This window comes from Alosa pseudoharengus, unplaced genomic scaffold (genome assembly GCF_046254945.1).
Source record: "Alosa pseudoharengus isolate Yale_2024_CS ecotype anadromous, Long Island Sound unplaced genomic scaffold, YU_APseudo_1.1 YU_APseudo_1.1_scf_4, whole genome shotgun sequence".
Classification (NCBI taxonomy): Eukaryota; Metazoa; Chordata; class Actinopteri; order Clupeiformes; family Clupeidae; genus Alosa; species Alosa pseudoharengus.
In genome coordinates this window covers 27,776,153-27,792,820 of record NW_027468774.1, presented here as the reverse complement: position 1 = coordinate 27,792,820, position 16,668 = coordinate 27,776,153, and the positions used below count along the sequence as shown (strand labels likewise).

Below are 16,668 nucleotides of genomic sequence, written 5' to 3'. Positions count from 1 at the left end.
AACTTGTTAAGCCAACACTTGTTAAGTTCTAACGTTGCATAAACATTAACTGCAAACACACAGTGGAGCGTTGATTTGGTTTATACCAGACAATGTAAGTAGGCCTACTAGGCTATTTGATCATGTAGTCTATGTTTAGATCATAGGCATGATGAATAATTCATGGCTTCATAAAATATCAACATCCCATGTTGCTTTTTTCTATTGGCCCAAGTAGTGACCAGTTCTACCATTGGCCCAAGTAGTGTGAAAAAAAAAGAAGTAGAATTGCACATAGCAAGAAGCTGGTCTGAGGGCAGATCTGGCGTTGTGCTAATCTCACAGTTTTCACCATTTTTATCAAAAAATATTTTGAAAACAATCAATGGTATTATCTCAATATTCTGACAAGTTTAAAATATGATGGTCGAAAGTGGGCCAGATCTGATCTCACTATGGGTTTGTGTCCACAATTTGGTCGCCCTCACTTTCAAAATATCTCCTGCGCCCCTGCCTATCACCCATTGTTTTTTTTTGCTTTTGATGTTAACCTTAACAACTCTAATGTTGTAAAACATCTGCAAAATTTTAAGCAAACCATAACAATAACCATAACTATAACCATCTTTGGAAGCATGAGGAAGTCCATTTAGAATAGCAAAATAAAACAAAATGAAAAAATGCCAGTACAGTGGGCTTGAGAGAGGAGGCATTGCAGCCAGTAATGGTTTGCTGAGTTGGGTGAGAGACACAAGCAAGCAGCCAGAGAGGGTGATGAGACGAGAGGGAGAGCAGGAAAGATTAAAGCGCCTCATAGAAAAAAAAACCAAAGCATTATGTCACCACCAGCAGCTCTATCTCTCAAAGAAGGGAAGGGAGAGAGACTTAGAGTAAATATCCAATCTGGCACTATCCTCGGACGACTCTTCGTCGTACACCCCCACTGGACACGTGAGATAGACTTAAGGGGATGTTATTTTTTTTTCCAGATGTCCACAGTCTACACTTACTACATCCTCAGCTTTCCAAACGTTTTAAATGTATGAAGTAATGTTCAAAATGTGGATAAATATAACGGAAGATGCAGATTACAAGCGACGCTGACACACTGGCACTGCAAATGGATACATACACACACATGTACACAAACGCTGTCCATACCGAGGACGGTGAGAAGCAGTAAGAGATGGTCAGGTGAGCGGGTCATCCAGCCACAGTATTGCTGCATCAGGCCAGCTTTAGGCGCCGATTCCCCCCCATCCTCACACTCCATGGTGTCCTTCACTGGCTGATGATTCGTCATCCTGCCTGGATACACCACACACACACACAAAGAGGAGGGAGGGGGTTATTTAAAAAAAGTCATGAAAACACGAAAATACTGACTTCTCATTAAACAAACACAACTGATCAATAACTGGTTTGGAAATGAAGAGTGGGAGATGCTTTCTTAGGAAGGTGCAATCAATGGATTTGAAGAGTTCAAGCTAAAACATGCACACTAATAGTTTCAGGAATGTAATATGATGAATGTAGGCCTACATACTGTACGTAAATCTTACTACCAAAATCTTTCCGGGCAAACCCCAGATCTAGGTTGTCATGGCCTGTTGCCACATGCTCAGTGAGGATGATACTGATGAGCCAGAGTTGAGCTCAGTATTTCTGTGTTTACACAGAAGCCAAGCAGGTTAGACATGACTGAATGACCTCCATAAGCTGTGTTTTGAGACATCTCAAGTCTTTTCTGTGTTCAGATCTTTCTGTGAAGCTTATTGGCAAATTTGTGAGACTAAATATGAATGCATTCATGAAGTCGTTCCATGACTCACCAAAACAAATAAGAGCTGCCCTTGCACCGCCACTGAGACCAATGGCCAGAGGTGTGGTGGTGGCAGCAGTAGCATCACCACCTGAGAAACGGTTGGTCTGGGTTCCTTACCCAAATCTGTCCCTGTTGCCTTGGATAAGAGTGTCTGCTAAATCCCACTCACTAACTTTACTTTTTATTGTAGGACTTATTATAATGTTTAGGTATAGGCAAGTCGTTGCTTATTTTGTTTCCTCAACCAAAAAATTCAGATTAACCTTTATTTTTACAGAAACTGTATATGGGAGATTTGACAGCCATAAGATAATTATATAAATGAAACACTGCACCCATAATCAAAAATACAGATACAGTTACAGATGTGTTATTTGCAATAGTACAAATAAGAAACTTGCAGTAGACCAAATAAGAAAGATGTTCTGGTGATTGCTTTGAATGAGCCTCAAGCAAGCTATTTAACACAAATTTATTTACAAATTATTTTATCAACTTTTTTTATCAACTCTTTTTATCAACTTTCACATGACATTAAAATGTATTTCAAATGTATCATATGAGCAAGATTGACTCATGACTCATGTGTGTTTTTATAAGGGCTAACAGCTTTGTCCCAACTTCTTTCAACACTAAAATGTAATATTTATTTTAGGTTATATCAAGGGCAGCTGTCACTTTAAATGACCTGCTGACACGTTTCACATCTGCAGGACACAATTACCCTGATCTGGGCACAGTCCCGACCAACACTAAGATTAAAAATATGTAATTCTGAAATGAAAGTCTAAAAATGGGACAGACTGAATGTGAGATTTATCTCTCTTTTGCGATGTCTGAGCTCTGACAGGAGGTACCAAACATCATACATCATACCATACGAGTTATGGAAGCCATATGCAAGATCATAAGAGTCGTAATCTAACACAGGAAGAGAGCACTTAAGAGTTTTGCAAAACTGCATGAACTCATCTCCAAGATTCTCCTTGGGATAGAAGCCCACACACAAAAGACATGACCAAATCAGTTTAAACCTGAAATCAACAATATTGCATAAAGCAATTTGCAAATGAGTTATAGCATATGCAAGTTAGGCTATAAACCATTAGTGTGGTAGTAGACAATGACCTTGTGCACCAAGGTCTCTCCCTGTACACTTAAATAAAGAGGATTAAATTAACATTTGCAAAATAGTAGTCAGGACATAGCATGCAGTACCAGAATGTGTTATATGAACTGTCTAATTTGATACAGCTGGCAAATTAACAGATACAATCACATCCTGGACAGTTCTCATGGAATTTGCCAAATGAGAGAGCCGGCCTTGATGTATTTTCAAACCACATGAGTTTGGCAGCCTACCACCAGGGGCACGGTATCTTTTTCAGCACCGACTGCAGCATATTATATTTTCCACTGAAACACCCCCAAGGACTCAATCATAAAAGCAGATACTCACCACCCTAAAGGTTCTCATAGGAGCTGTCTCTTTCCCTGGTTCCCCACCCCTCTTTTCTTATCACTCCTCAGATGAACGAATTTCGCACTTTCACCCCGTTTTCATCGCTTTCTCTTTCTCTCTCTCTCTCCCTTTCTGCTGTGTTCATCTGGTTGAGCTCATCACAGATTTAAACTCAGATTTAAACAGTTGCAGCTCAGACATAAAGACGGATTGGCAGCTTGTGCCAAAATGTGTGTGTGTTTTTTTTTTTTTTTTAGGAAGAGGGGGGAGGGGACCACTTGCCAAGTCTCACTTGCAGAGATATAATCTCCTGTGAATTTAACATCAGAGATAAAGGGAAAGAGAGAGAGAGGAAGCGTATGATGGACAAAGACAGACAGTTAATATAATATGCTGTCCCAACAGCTCTCATTCTCTGCATAATAAATTTACCCAATGAAATAGATCTAGTGCACAGCACAGTCCCTGCAATCTGCCTGCAGCATAAGGCACAACTGATTGTAGGCCTACTAATCGTGTTCTCAAATGATTTGGGAATTCAGTCATCTGCAATAGAGAAACCAACAAGAGTGCCATTCATATTAATTCACAGGTCACAGAGTGTAACGTCTAAAAACAATGAATATACAAAGACGTTCTTAGTGTTGGTTAACTGCTCACAGATGCAGAGGACACTCCCTGTGTTTCCCATCTAACAATGAACTTTAGTTATTTAAGGAGTACTCCTCAGACATTTTATTGTGCGTACCAAAAAGGAGGACCAGAACTGTAATAGCCACACTAAATGAATCATCTTATTATGAACATGTCATATAGGTTTAGTCAGAGTTTTCTTTCTTCCGGATTTTTTTTTTCCTTCAGTAATTTAATTTTCTGTCAAGGATTCCCGGGACACTGAAAGACTTGGGTGCACAAAACTTGGCATGCATGTAGCCCCACAAGGATGACACACAACCATTGTTTTAAGTTTTGATCTGTCACTCCCCCGCCGGACTGGACCCCCCTGAAAGGAGGGTAGAGCGGATACAGTTTTCTGTGAATATCTTGAGAAGGAGGACCATTTTTTTTTTGTATGTTGGTTGTAAGGGGCCATGTCAAACCATCCCATAACCACTCATTTGATGTATAGCGCCACCTAGTTAAAAATGAAAAAGCAAAAATGAGGTGTAATCGCAGGTATCTCTGGCTGACTGAATACATGCCACGTTTCGTGGAATTCCGTTCATGGGGGGCCATACAATAAATGTATTTATGTGTACATTTAGTGACTGTACACCAACTGGCCTGTAGATAGCCGGACACAGTTTTCTGTGAATATCTCAAGAACCCTAGGGCCTAGGATGACCATTTTGTTTGTATGTTGGCCTCCAGGGGCCATGTCAACCCATCCCATATCCATTCATTTGATGTATAGCACCACCTAGTTAAAAATGAAAAAGCAAAAATGAGACAAGCAAAAATGAGCATTGTAATCGCAGATATCTTTGGCTGACAGGTTCAAAACTGCACGGAATTTGAAGTGTATAATCATTATGACACCCTCTGAATGCATATCAAGTTTCGTGGAATTCCATTCATGGGGGACCATACAATAAATGAATATATGTGTACATTTAGTGACTATACACTATGCATGCACACACACACACACACTCATATACACATGCAAACATACACATAAAGATGAAGGCACACATACACACACATAAACACACACACACACACAAATGCACACACACACAAACAGGTATACACACACTCACACACACAGGTACGCACACACTCACACACACACACACACAAACACATACACGTTTAAGCACACACAGAGGCATGCACGCACAGAATCACACGCACGGCACATGCACAGACTCAAACACGCACACACACACACAGGCATCGCACACGCACACACACACACACACATGAACACAAACACATTTATGCATGCACAAACACACCCACCCGCACACACATAAAAATACATGCAGGCAAGTAGGCACACACACACACACCCCATTACCCCCCACACACACACTCACAAGCAAACATACACACACACACACACAGAGATAACACATACACACACACACATGCAGGCAAGCAGACACACGCACACATACCCCATTACCCCCACACACACACTCACAAGCGAAAACTCACACACAGAGAAGCACACATATACACAAAAGCAAAAGCACACATGCACACACTCCTACACAAAAGTTGCAAGAGTAGGGGATGGAGTAGGAGATGGAGACAAATTGACAAGTGTGATTTATTTTTGTGGAATGAACATGCAGGACTGAGCGGTGGTCATATTTTGCACCATTTTGCAGTACATCTAGTTGTAAGAGGGTGATTGTCTTTTGAACTGATGTTGGCCCAACATCTATTTTGTTACATGCAAAATGTCTTACTCTCTCTGTGGCCCTGTAGCTTGTCATAAATATAGTGCTGGACTTAATCAAATCTAATCGATTAATTAACACTGAGAGACAAAGATCTCCTCCCGTTGAAATCAAGAGGAAAGAGGAACAATACTACAACTCCTGGCTCTCTGTGGCCAAAAGCTGGCTATCACAGTGGTCGAAAGCTGGCTAGCACAGCCAGCTAATGAGCTTAAGCCTAACAAGCAAAGTAAATGTTTGTCAAGGGGTTTAGGGTGCTAATCAGAGTCCTTAAAAACAGGATTTGGAAAAGCAGTGTTGCAGTCTTTCACTGGTGCTGGCCAGTCAGAAGAGAGAAGGATAGGTGTGACAGGCCTCTGCAAAATCCCAGTGGAAAGTTGACAGCTGCTGAGAGGCAAAGTCGAAGGACAAAACTTTAGCCTGGTGTTACCACGGCAAGCAAAGTAGTGTGCAACTGTTTGACAGTGCAGTGACAAAGCCCTGGAGATTTGTGTGTGGGAGGGGGGAGGTTTTATGGCATTCCAAGGGAAATTATTTGGATGACACCCAAACATATAGTTGTTAGTGAGCCTCAAATTACAGAGCAGATGTAGACATCAAGAGGTAATAAATATGTTGGATACACCCGCTGAATCTTCTGCACAGATCCTCATACTGCTCATGCTGTGTGTGACTGTCTCTGTACAACATACAGGTGGAATTTGGCTGTGCTTGGCTGTCTGTTTATTTGTAATCAATCCTGGCAAAAGGATCCTTAGCCACGACAGTGTACGGACACCAGATCTTAAAAGTTTTAAGTCAAGGGCAGCATTCAACAGTACTTTTTAAATGATAAAAATTAAAAAATGCATCCCCTTTTAGCCTATCGCCTTTTCAGCATGCACTAGAGTACTGTTGAGTGCTGTCCTTGATTTAAAAAAACGTTATACTCATTACCTGAAGGATTCAGCACCCAGTCTAACTTGGGCGCGTGATTCAAATGTTTTGGATTAGGACCACACCTGTAATTCCCAAACCTTTACGTCCAGTGGAATACGTCCTGCGGGATACGTCTATTTTCTTTGCTGCTTAAATTCCATCTGTCAGATAGTGCACATTGATACATTACTGTACAATGCAAAAATAAAATCTAACCAAGTGTTATTAATGTCATATTAAGATAAAAAAAAACTATTTGGTATTGTTTTTAGTATGAAGAGACTTACCTAGTGCTCTCTCGAACACTTTACTTGACAGTATCAACATAAGAGTGACATGACACTGTCATGAACACATGACACTGTCATGACACATGAAACCTAACCCTAATCCTAACCTCTAACTCTAAACCTAACCCTAATCCTAATCCTAACTTGTTATGACAAAAACCGAATGTTACTTAATAACAGAAGCGTCATAAATGTTTATGACACGTTCATGACAGTGTCATGTCACTCTTGTGTCGACACTTTCAAGTAAAGTGTAACCGACTTAATTTAAGAAGACTTTAGCCCCTATCTTGCACCTGGCGCAAGGTGGCACAAAGTGCAATGCAAAGCTTATTCTTATCTTACACAAAGTCAATGGCAGATTTTTTAAACTTTTATTAAACCTTGCGCCCAGGGGTGTGGTAATTAGCAACATAAGGTGCGGTCTAGCGCATGATCCAAAAATCGCTATCTTACACCCTCTATAAATCATTAAGCCACTGACCAAGAAAAACCTAGTCTATAGTGAAAGGTGCATATAAAGCACAGCTGAAGACACACTGTCTTATTATTATTATGTCTACATTATAGTCATTCGAACATTATTGGGGTAAGTGTTGTTAAGTTTTTAGGACAAATTTGCTTAACACACTGGCAGACCAATTTGCTTGTTTTCAGGATGAGATGTCTTGAAATAAGTCAAGCTCTTCTTAAATTAAGTCAAATGATTTTACGAGAAAGCGCTAGGTAAGTCTCTTTATACTGAAAACAATACCAACTAAATTTGTTGATCTTGATATAAGATTAATAAGATTATAAGATTAACACTTGGTCAGATTTGATTAGATAAGCAGTTATTGTAGTGTAGTATGGAATGAGCTGTGTACAAAGTGAACGTGCTTATACTTATGCCTTGGCTGATGGCACTCTTAATGCCAGTAAAGAATTGTGCTATTGTGCAATGATACTTGTTCATAATTACATTGGTTACTGTTGCCTATCTGGTGAATTTCAGAGAAGCTGAAAATAGGGAGCCACACTGAACTTACTATTAATCTTACAGGCAAACTAAAGTCATGACAGGTCAAGAGTAGGGATGTAACGGTATGAAAATTTAACCTCACGGTTATAGTGACCAAAATTATCACGGTTTTCGGTATTATCAGGGTATTTTTAAAAGTGTGTTCAATATGTTCAGAAAGCACTGATAGGCCTACACAAGCTAAAATAGTTTCAAAAAGTGTCCCGTTCAGTTTTTCATGTTTAATTGGCTATGTGCTTATCGCTTAACTTACCCTACCATGACTTGGAGGTTGCTATTACTGTTATTTGGATCCAACAAGTGAGACCAGGCTTGGAATTTCACCATTCTGGGGGCAAGGCGACTTGGCCTTCAGTTAGGCATATTTGGTGGAGGGCACAAAGGCCACAAAGGCTATAAAAAATATCAAAGTTGTATAGCCTATTCACTGCAGTAGACCTGCATCACTGTATGAAACATTACAAAAAAATGAAACATGACATATTATATAGAACTGCAAATCATCTGAACATCTAATATTTACAGATATCTAGGCTATATTTAACATTTATTTTATATTTGGCCTGTTATGAAATCATGTATTGAACAATTTAAGCACAGTTCAGCTTTAAGAAACTCAAATAGCCTAGATGCATGCTTAGCATTTTGTGATCTACTTTCACAAACTCTTAGTCAGCTGTCCTCTGATTTACCGCTATATAGGCGATATTTGTAACATTTATTTTGTATTTGGCCCGTTATGAAATCATGTGGAACAATTTAAACACATTGTAAAACTTAAAGCCCAAATTTGGAGACATCCATGCATGTCGAAATGTACTGCAAATTCAAAAGTGGATTACTCTGGAACGGCTAACTGTACAGGGGACTGCTTTACACCTTTATGTTCGGTAAGGTCTGCTGTTTATTCTGATATATGGTTTGTCATGTGTTAAACGAAAGGTTCGTGAAGTATTGCACCGAGAGGAATGGGTAGGGAGATGGACGAAAACCTTCAGTAGAATTTATGATTAAATTTAATTATATTATTTACGTTTCTCGCGAACCGTTCACCACAGCAATTCGCGGCTAACATCGTTTAAAAGCTGAGAAAAAGCTCTTTCATGTGATACTTGTGATGTCTGTGTGATGAGTAGGCTACTTCGCGAGTAGTTCAACTGAGAAGAATAGGTGAATTTAGACGCACTTTCTTTCTTGCGCTGTCACTTTCTCCACTGCGTAAAATAAATTAATTTGCGCTGTGAATGCTAAGATTATTTTGACAGGCCATAGGCTAAATAAAATTCGCTATTAGTAGGATGCAAAGCAGAATATTGAAAGAAGGGCACCAAGGGCACTGTGGCCTGTAAACCTCTGATTTTCAAAGGGACATCACGGCCAACACAAGGGGCAAAAACGTGGCCGCCGTGAAATTCCTACCCTGAGTGAGACCAAAGTAAGTGTTCGAAATAAAACTTTAGGCTACTGTGTTCTTCTGATAACGTGAGTGGAATGGATTTAATGTGCACGCGAACATAAAAAGACGCAGAGTGCAAATGTTACAGTGCAAGTTTTGCGGTGAAAATGTTCCGCCTTTTAAAATCAGGTGTAGCCTAATCCAATTCGCAGTTAAAACCATCAATTAGGCTAGACAACAGAATCAGTAGGGTACCAATTTTGCTTCATTGTACCAGGCCTACTGTATGTCAAAAGCAGGCTCGGATGAAGCTGGGAAGGATTAAACACACGGTTTCAACACCGTGATAATCAACCGTGATAATTATGATATTTCAAAAGAAAACGGTAATTGTTATCGTCAACATTTTTATCACGGTTTATCATTATACCGGTAATCGTTACATCCCTAGTCAAGAGAAATGTGATCCTCCCTGAAACATTGAGCAACATGTTTAGCAGGGTATCAGGCAGTGATGGCTTTAGCTTCCTTGCCAGCATGCCGGTATCAGTGGTTGCTGGTTGCAGGATCAAGTCCAGTCATGATTTGTAATAGTGCATGTGATACCAAAGTATAATGACCTTTGATATTACTGAGTCCAGAATTTTAGCTTAACCTCAAGTTGATATAATGATATTAAAGTTGATATAATGAAACAATACAATTAGGGGAAAAAAAGTATTTTTTTTTAAAGTCTGCCAAGAACATAGCAGGAGGGAGAGAGAATGAGAAACTACACCTTGAGTAAAGACTGTCAGTGCGTCTATTAGTGGACGTTTGTACAAAAAGGAATACTAAAAACTAGATGTACTGCATAGCAGTACAAAATATGACTGCCGCTCATTCCTGCACATTCTCTCTGCAAAAATAAATCATGTTTTTCATATCCTACTACTCTATCCCCTACTCTTGTAACTTTTGTGTATGTAAATGAGTGTGTGCATGTGTGTGTTAGCTTTTGTGTGTGTTTCTGTGTGTGTGTGTGTGTGTGTGTGTGTGTGTGTGTGTGTGTGTGTGTGTGTTTATGTGTGTGTGTGCATACAGTATGCCTGCATGTGTGTGTGTCTTTATACATTACATTACATTACATTACATTACATTTAGCAGACACTTCTTGACCAAAGTGACTTACATAGATCAGCTATATTACTACTACTGCACGCTAGCCCAGCTCCTTAACCTTAACCAACACTACTACCGTGTGTGTGTGTGTGTGTGTGTGTGTGTGTGTGTGTCAGTGTTGCGCAGGTTGATTTCAGCGGTCGCCCGCAGTTACGATTCATAAAAAATATTTTTCATGATAGGTTCACTAGGCACAAGACATAATGACAAGTAGCTCAGTAAAATAATGGTGATACCTTTCGTAAGCTTACCAGTATTTAAACTGCTGCATTCCCGCGTTCTCATTCTCATTCTCTCTACTGCTCAAACAATCTCTCTCCTGCATGCTATCTGTATGTAGTTCTGCATAAAGTTCTACAAATAAATTAGTTTGTTTTACAGAAAAGGCCCACTGTCATGCAGTTAGATTACAGTGCAGTGAAAAGTCTGAAAATTATGGTAGGCCAACTTGTAGTGACACACAGGGGAATTCTCTCTTGCTTCTTAGCCTGATGGTGCGTTCAGTGCTTATGATAGTACACCTGCAGGCACCGCTGATTAAGGAGGGCTCTCTGTTCCTGTTTTGTAAAAGTTTTACTGTACACTGCATGTTTGGCTACATTAACCAAAAGCACACATTTTGTAAATAAGCGGGTCGGATCGCGCGTCGGGTATCATTTTGTCTTAATTAATATCCTATTCTAGTTGCAGTTGGGTTGATTTAAATATCGGGCGAGCGCTTGTGAACGGACCTGCGCACCAATGGTGCTTACAGTTTAGGCTCTTGCTATGCATCAGGTGGCCTTTGTCTGTGTATGAAATTGCTGTTTCAGGGGTGGAGACATTTGACAGAATTGTTAACAATGTACTTAGGAAATGGCTTGGGGTGCCAAGTTCTAAGTACTGTAGCATTATATGTAAAGGAAAAGTATCCACAGGCAGCAGTAAAGCATGCTCATCAGAACATCTCAATTGAAGATATAGGGACGATTTAAAGCCCCTGGGGACCAAACTAAAATTTTCTGTAAAGGTCTAGTGGGGCTACAGTACATGCCCACCAACTTTCATGTGCCCCGGTATTTCGGTGTGCCAGGAATCGTTGAAATTCAGGAAACAGATGACGAAAAAATCAACAACAACAAAAAAGTTGAAAATCGCTATATGGCCGCTACACTAGCTGCGCTAATGTCGGTCATAATACATTATTTTTGCAATCACTTTCAAATGTTCTCCTTGATCTATTTCATGCAACAGTAGTAAGACTACTTAACTTAAACCTAGGAATGACAGGTCAAGGTCAAAGTAAGCATAAATAAGGAATAATAAAAAAGTAATAAAGGTGGATGCTCATAATTTGTAGACAAAAAAACATCAAAATCCGATGTCCGAGAACTTATTTTGAGACACAGCGCACCAGACTACTAGTAGAGAATGTCCTCTGTGCTTGATTTATCAATCATAAACTAGCTTCCTCCCCATTTTATCAGAGACTCAGATTATAAATGTGAGGCAAAATACTTGTCTTGAAATCTCCCTCTTTCCCTACATGATCGATCCTCTAGGTATCTGATCATTTGTAGCTGAGGGAAATCAAATGGTAGTCACCAGTGACCAATGGGACAGTGGTAACAGTGGGAGGATTTCAGTTGAAGAGTTATGAAAAGTAATTCTGTATTGCGTAAGTGAGAACAATTTTGGAGACTGTGTTTGATCATGGAATGTTTTTATATGGACGTGTTTTCAATAATGTTGCACGTTTTGGTGTGTGGTATGTGTGTGTGTATGTGTGTGTGTGTGTGTCTCTGTGGGATTATTTCCAGCGGTTGATTGTTTGGTGTGAGCTTTGCAAAGATAGAGATATAATCCTATAACCCCCCTGGCCCATGGACTGGATGGTGTGTGTGTGTGTATATGTGTGTGTGTGTGCGCGAGCACGCCTGTTTGTGTGTGTATGCAAAATAACACAACCCAACTGGATGGTATAGAGTAGACCAAGCACTGCCACTAGACGAAGAGAGGTTAGTGGTCCTCAATAGTGTTGATAGCTCTGATCATTCCCCCTCATCAGCTCTTGATGATTGATTGGGCATATATGTAATGTTAATGTGTGCCTGTGTGTGCTGCACATGCATGCATTTGTGTGGTATTTGTGTCTGTGTTCATGTACATACACTGATATGAGCCCTGTGTATTGACAATCTGAGAGGTCCGCATTAATCAGATCTAGTGCACTCTGTCGATTGGCACAGACATTCAGCTTTATCCCTCAACATGACTATTTCTATCATAACACAGATGTGGAGTTGCAATCACCTCAGTCAACCCCACTCCTCTTGCTCTATGGCGCTTCTTTCCGTATCTGAGTTTGGTGGTCAAGGCGCCTATTCTCATTTTTTAATCTTGAATCCTGATATTCCCTGAAGGTCCTGCAGAGAAAACCACTGGTACCATAGAGCATGAAGGTTTAGGTCTAAAAAATGTAAATCTGACAGTTGTTCACAGAATGTAAAGATGAATTGTTGAACCCTCTAATGTTGAGATTTCCAATAAGGTGGGATATTATGTTTATGTGTTTTGTGTGTGTGTGTGTGTGTGTGTGTGTGTGTGTGTGTGTGTGTGTGTGTGTGTGTGCGTGCGTGCGTGCGTCCGTGCCTGCGTGTGTGCGTGTGTGCGTGTGTGTGTGTGTGTGTGTGTGTGTGTTTAAAGAAATAAAAAGAGAGGTCCTTAGAGACACACACACACACATACACACACACCCTCCCCCACTTCTCTCTCTCAAATCGTAATCTGAGTGTATTAATCTGTTGTTTGAACTCCTTAAGCACAGACTGTCTACCACATCTGCTCTCTTCACCCTGGTAAAGCTTCTCTATTTATAAATCCACCCCCACTTTCGTAGTCTCCCTCTCTCTCTTTCTCTCCCTCTCTCCTTCAATGAAAAGCAATTCTCCTCTCCATCCTCTATTAAGATCCCTACTGTAGTTTACCTTTCTGTCAATCCCTCATGCAATCTGTCCCTTTACCACTCGCTCACAAACCCTCATTTCCCTGTCTTGTCTCTCTCACTCTCTCTCTCTCTCTCTCGCCCTGCTCTGGTATAATACACCTGTACCTGCATACCAGGAGATTTGGCTGTAATCTGGGTGAACACACATTTTTCCCATGTCTCATCCCGCCTCAGATGGAGCTTTCGCGACCATAATCCCGGCTCTCAGCGCGAGCCAACCTCCTGCCTGACACCTCTGCTCCGTGCCAACACTCGAGGAACATCCACCGACCGCCCACATGCCCAATGCATCATGCCCAGCTCAAAACACATCAACACACATACAGCTAATACATTACATGAGGTGTCAGAGCTCCTCCTGAGAATGGGAATGCAAGAGAGGGGAAACACACAGATGACCACAGATGGACTGAAGCGCACTTGCACTTAAGGGTCAAACTGACCGATAGAGTGGGTGAACCACTCTGAACATAGTAAACTGGGTAAGAGGGTGCAAAGAGGAGTGTGAGTGGGGATGGGCAGATTGGGAGGGATATGGAGAAGGATGTGTTGGTCCTACCTGTTGTGTGGTGCTGTCTCCCATCCACCAACACCACGGCATCGGGGGACACAGAGTGAGTGAGGGCGAACTGGAGAGATGCGAGAGGGAGAGATAGGGAAGGGGGAGGGGGGGTGAAGTCAGTTGGTCCTTGCGTCATCTGAGAAAATTTGCAGATTAATGAAAACGGCTTGACTCTGCTTGAGCTTCTCTCTCTCTCTCTCTCTCTCTCTCTCTCTCTCTCTCTCTCTCTCTCTCTATCTCTTTCTCTCTCATCTTATGTACGCACAGTTCAGATTGTTTGTTTAGCTTGACTTCTTTTATCTGCTCTGAACACAAGCACTGCATTGCAAGTGTTAGAGTATTACTTTATGACGTATTGACAATAGTATGACGATATCAAAGATATCTTCACATCAAACCAAGGGCACCGTTTGGAGAAGAGAGGATTCTACAGTGGGCAGACAAGAAATAATGTGGTGCATAATGCCTGTCTCGGCTTTTTCATTCCATACACTAAATCTCCCAAGCGATCACCAATAACATCTGGTTATTTGTCGTACGTACATCAAAGTGGAACATCTCTGAGTGTGCAGTAGAATAGAGGGAATATTCCGGATGCATAGTTCTGTAATTTTACAGATTCTTAAGAGAATCCCCTCTTGTGCACCTGGTTTTATTCCCCCCCCCCCTCAATGGCTTGGCTCCAGTAGCACGTGTTCCTGTCACACATTTGGTATGAAATTCTGCTTGGTTGAAAATTAGTCTTCCCAAGATCAATAGATATCTAATGAATGTAATGTCATTTGTCTTGTACACTATTTGCACATTTTGTGCTTTTGATATATTTGTGTATGAAAGGCGCTTCTCCGATAATTAAACAACCATTCATCCATGTTTATTTGAGCCAGTTGAGTTTTGTATTGAAATATGATTTATTGCAGGAGTGTTGTGGATCTTGATGTGTGTAGCCTGCCTGCTTCAAATTCACGTTTTTGTGGTTGTAAACCTACAATGTCCTGGTAGTGGTAGTGGTAGGGACTAGTTGTCTTGTTTTTTTTTGGCACTGAATCTAAGTTTATACTACCTTGACACCACATAAGCACAGTGTGGTCGGAGGGTAAAGGTGAGTCCAGAAACCCGGGGACAATAGCCCCGAGGAAGCGTCGTAGATGAACGATCAAGCACCAGCAATGATAATGAGGAAGCAATTAGCCTTCACAAGCCTTAATTTGCCTTGCTTTGGGCTAATTCAGTTTGTTCCACTGTGTGCGCTGTAGCCTACTCAGTGTTGGTTTTATAATAGTGAGACTCACGCAGTCTCAGGGTCTCTTTTTTAAATTAATTTATGTACATAGTCCCCTAAATTGTGAACAGTCGCACAAAACATCTCACCATGAAGCTGAAGAAGCCTTTGACTGACTGAACTCTGTTGTCTAACCAGTGGGTCATGTAAGGCATGTTTGGGGTTGTCCATTATTTTGAGCCCTTTCTGCAATGTTCCTCTCTAGATAGATAGATAGATAGATAGATAGATAGATAGATAGATAGATACTTTATTGATCCCCAAGGGGAAATTCAAGGGTCTCAGTAGCATACAGACATCACACACAACATGCACTTACAGCAGAAATGGTAAACATAAATATAAGTATAAACATATAACTAAACTCCACTGTACAATAAAGACAGTAGAAGATAAGAAAGATAAGAAAACTAACAAAACTAAATACTAAATACACTATATAAATTAAATTAAGAAAGTCCAATGTGCTTGAGGGTGATCAAGCATAAGACGCTTGTATATATACTCTTTTGATCCTGTGAGGGAAATTTTGCTTGTAGTGACAGGGCCGGGACTGGTAAGGTGCTAAAGGGAGTGAGTGTCATGGTGAAGGTGCAAAAAGTAGTCCAACCATAGTCCTTTAGTTATGTGTGCATGGCAAGGTGCTCAAGAGAGTGAGTGTCATGGTAAAGGTGCAAAAAGTAGTCCAACATTAGTCCAACAGTGCAACAGTGCAAGAGTAAGGTCTAGAGACCAGCATAAATAATATGGACAAATAGGAGAGTAAAGTATAATGTAGACAAGGTAAAATAAAAAACTATTTCAGTGCAAGAACAGGTTGAGGTAATAGGGTTATAGCCATTTATTCATTCAGTATTGTAGCAGAAGCCTGACCGCAGCCATTGATCATGTGTGCTAATATAGCATGAAAAACAGTGTAGCAGTAAAACAGTAGTGAAAACATTAGGCTGTGTACATTAGTAAAACAGTAGTAAAACAGTAGTAAAGCAGTAGTGGGCAGTCAGTACTCAAACATGGAGAGGGTGGAGAGGCAGACAGACTAAGCAGAGAAGTCTATCTCTCCTCTTCCCTTTAGTGAGGCATTGAACAGTTCAATGGCCCTAGGAACAAATGACTTCCTCAGCCTTTCAGTTGTGCATGGCAGTGAGCGAAGTCTCCAGCTGATCAAGCTCTTTTGCTTTTTGATAGTGCTGTAGAGTGGATGACATTCATTGTCCAATATGTTGATCAGTTTGTTTAGGGTCCTTTTATCAGATATTGAAGTGATGCACTCCAGTTCAGCTCCCACTACAGAGCCAGCCTTCCTTACCAGCCTGTCAAGTCGCCCAGCACCCTTCTTCTTTGTGCTTCCTCCCCAGCATACCACTGCATAGAA

At 40.8% G+C, this 16,668-nt stretch overlaps 1 protein-coding gene across 1 annotated transcript in view; it reads right to left on the bottom strand.

Moving 5' to 3' along the window:
- The window catches only part of slc1a9 (solute carrier family 1 member 9), a 28,438-nt gene extending 12,990 nt beyond the window's left edge, over positions 1–15,448 (bottom strand). Inside the window, exons 1-3 of the mRNA XM_076266682.1 lie at positions 15,383–15,448; positions 14,009–14,078; positions 1,141–1,287 (exon numbers count right to left, since the gene is read on the bottom strand). Coding sequence (XP_076122797.1) covers positions 1,141–1,287; positions 14,009–14,078; positions 15,383–15,448 — 283 coding nt within the window. The remainder of the gene's footprint in view (positions 1–1,140; positions 1,288–14,008; positions 14,079–15,382) is intronic.
- Positions 15,449–16,668: the final 1,220 nt, after the last annotated feature.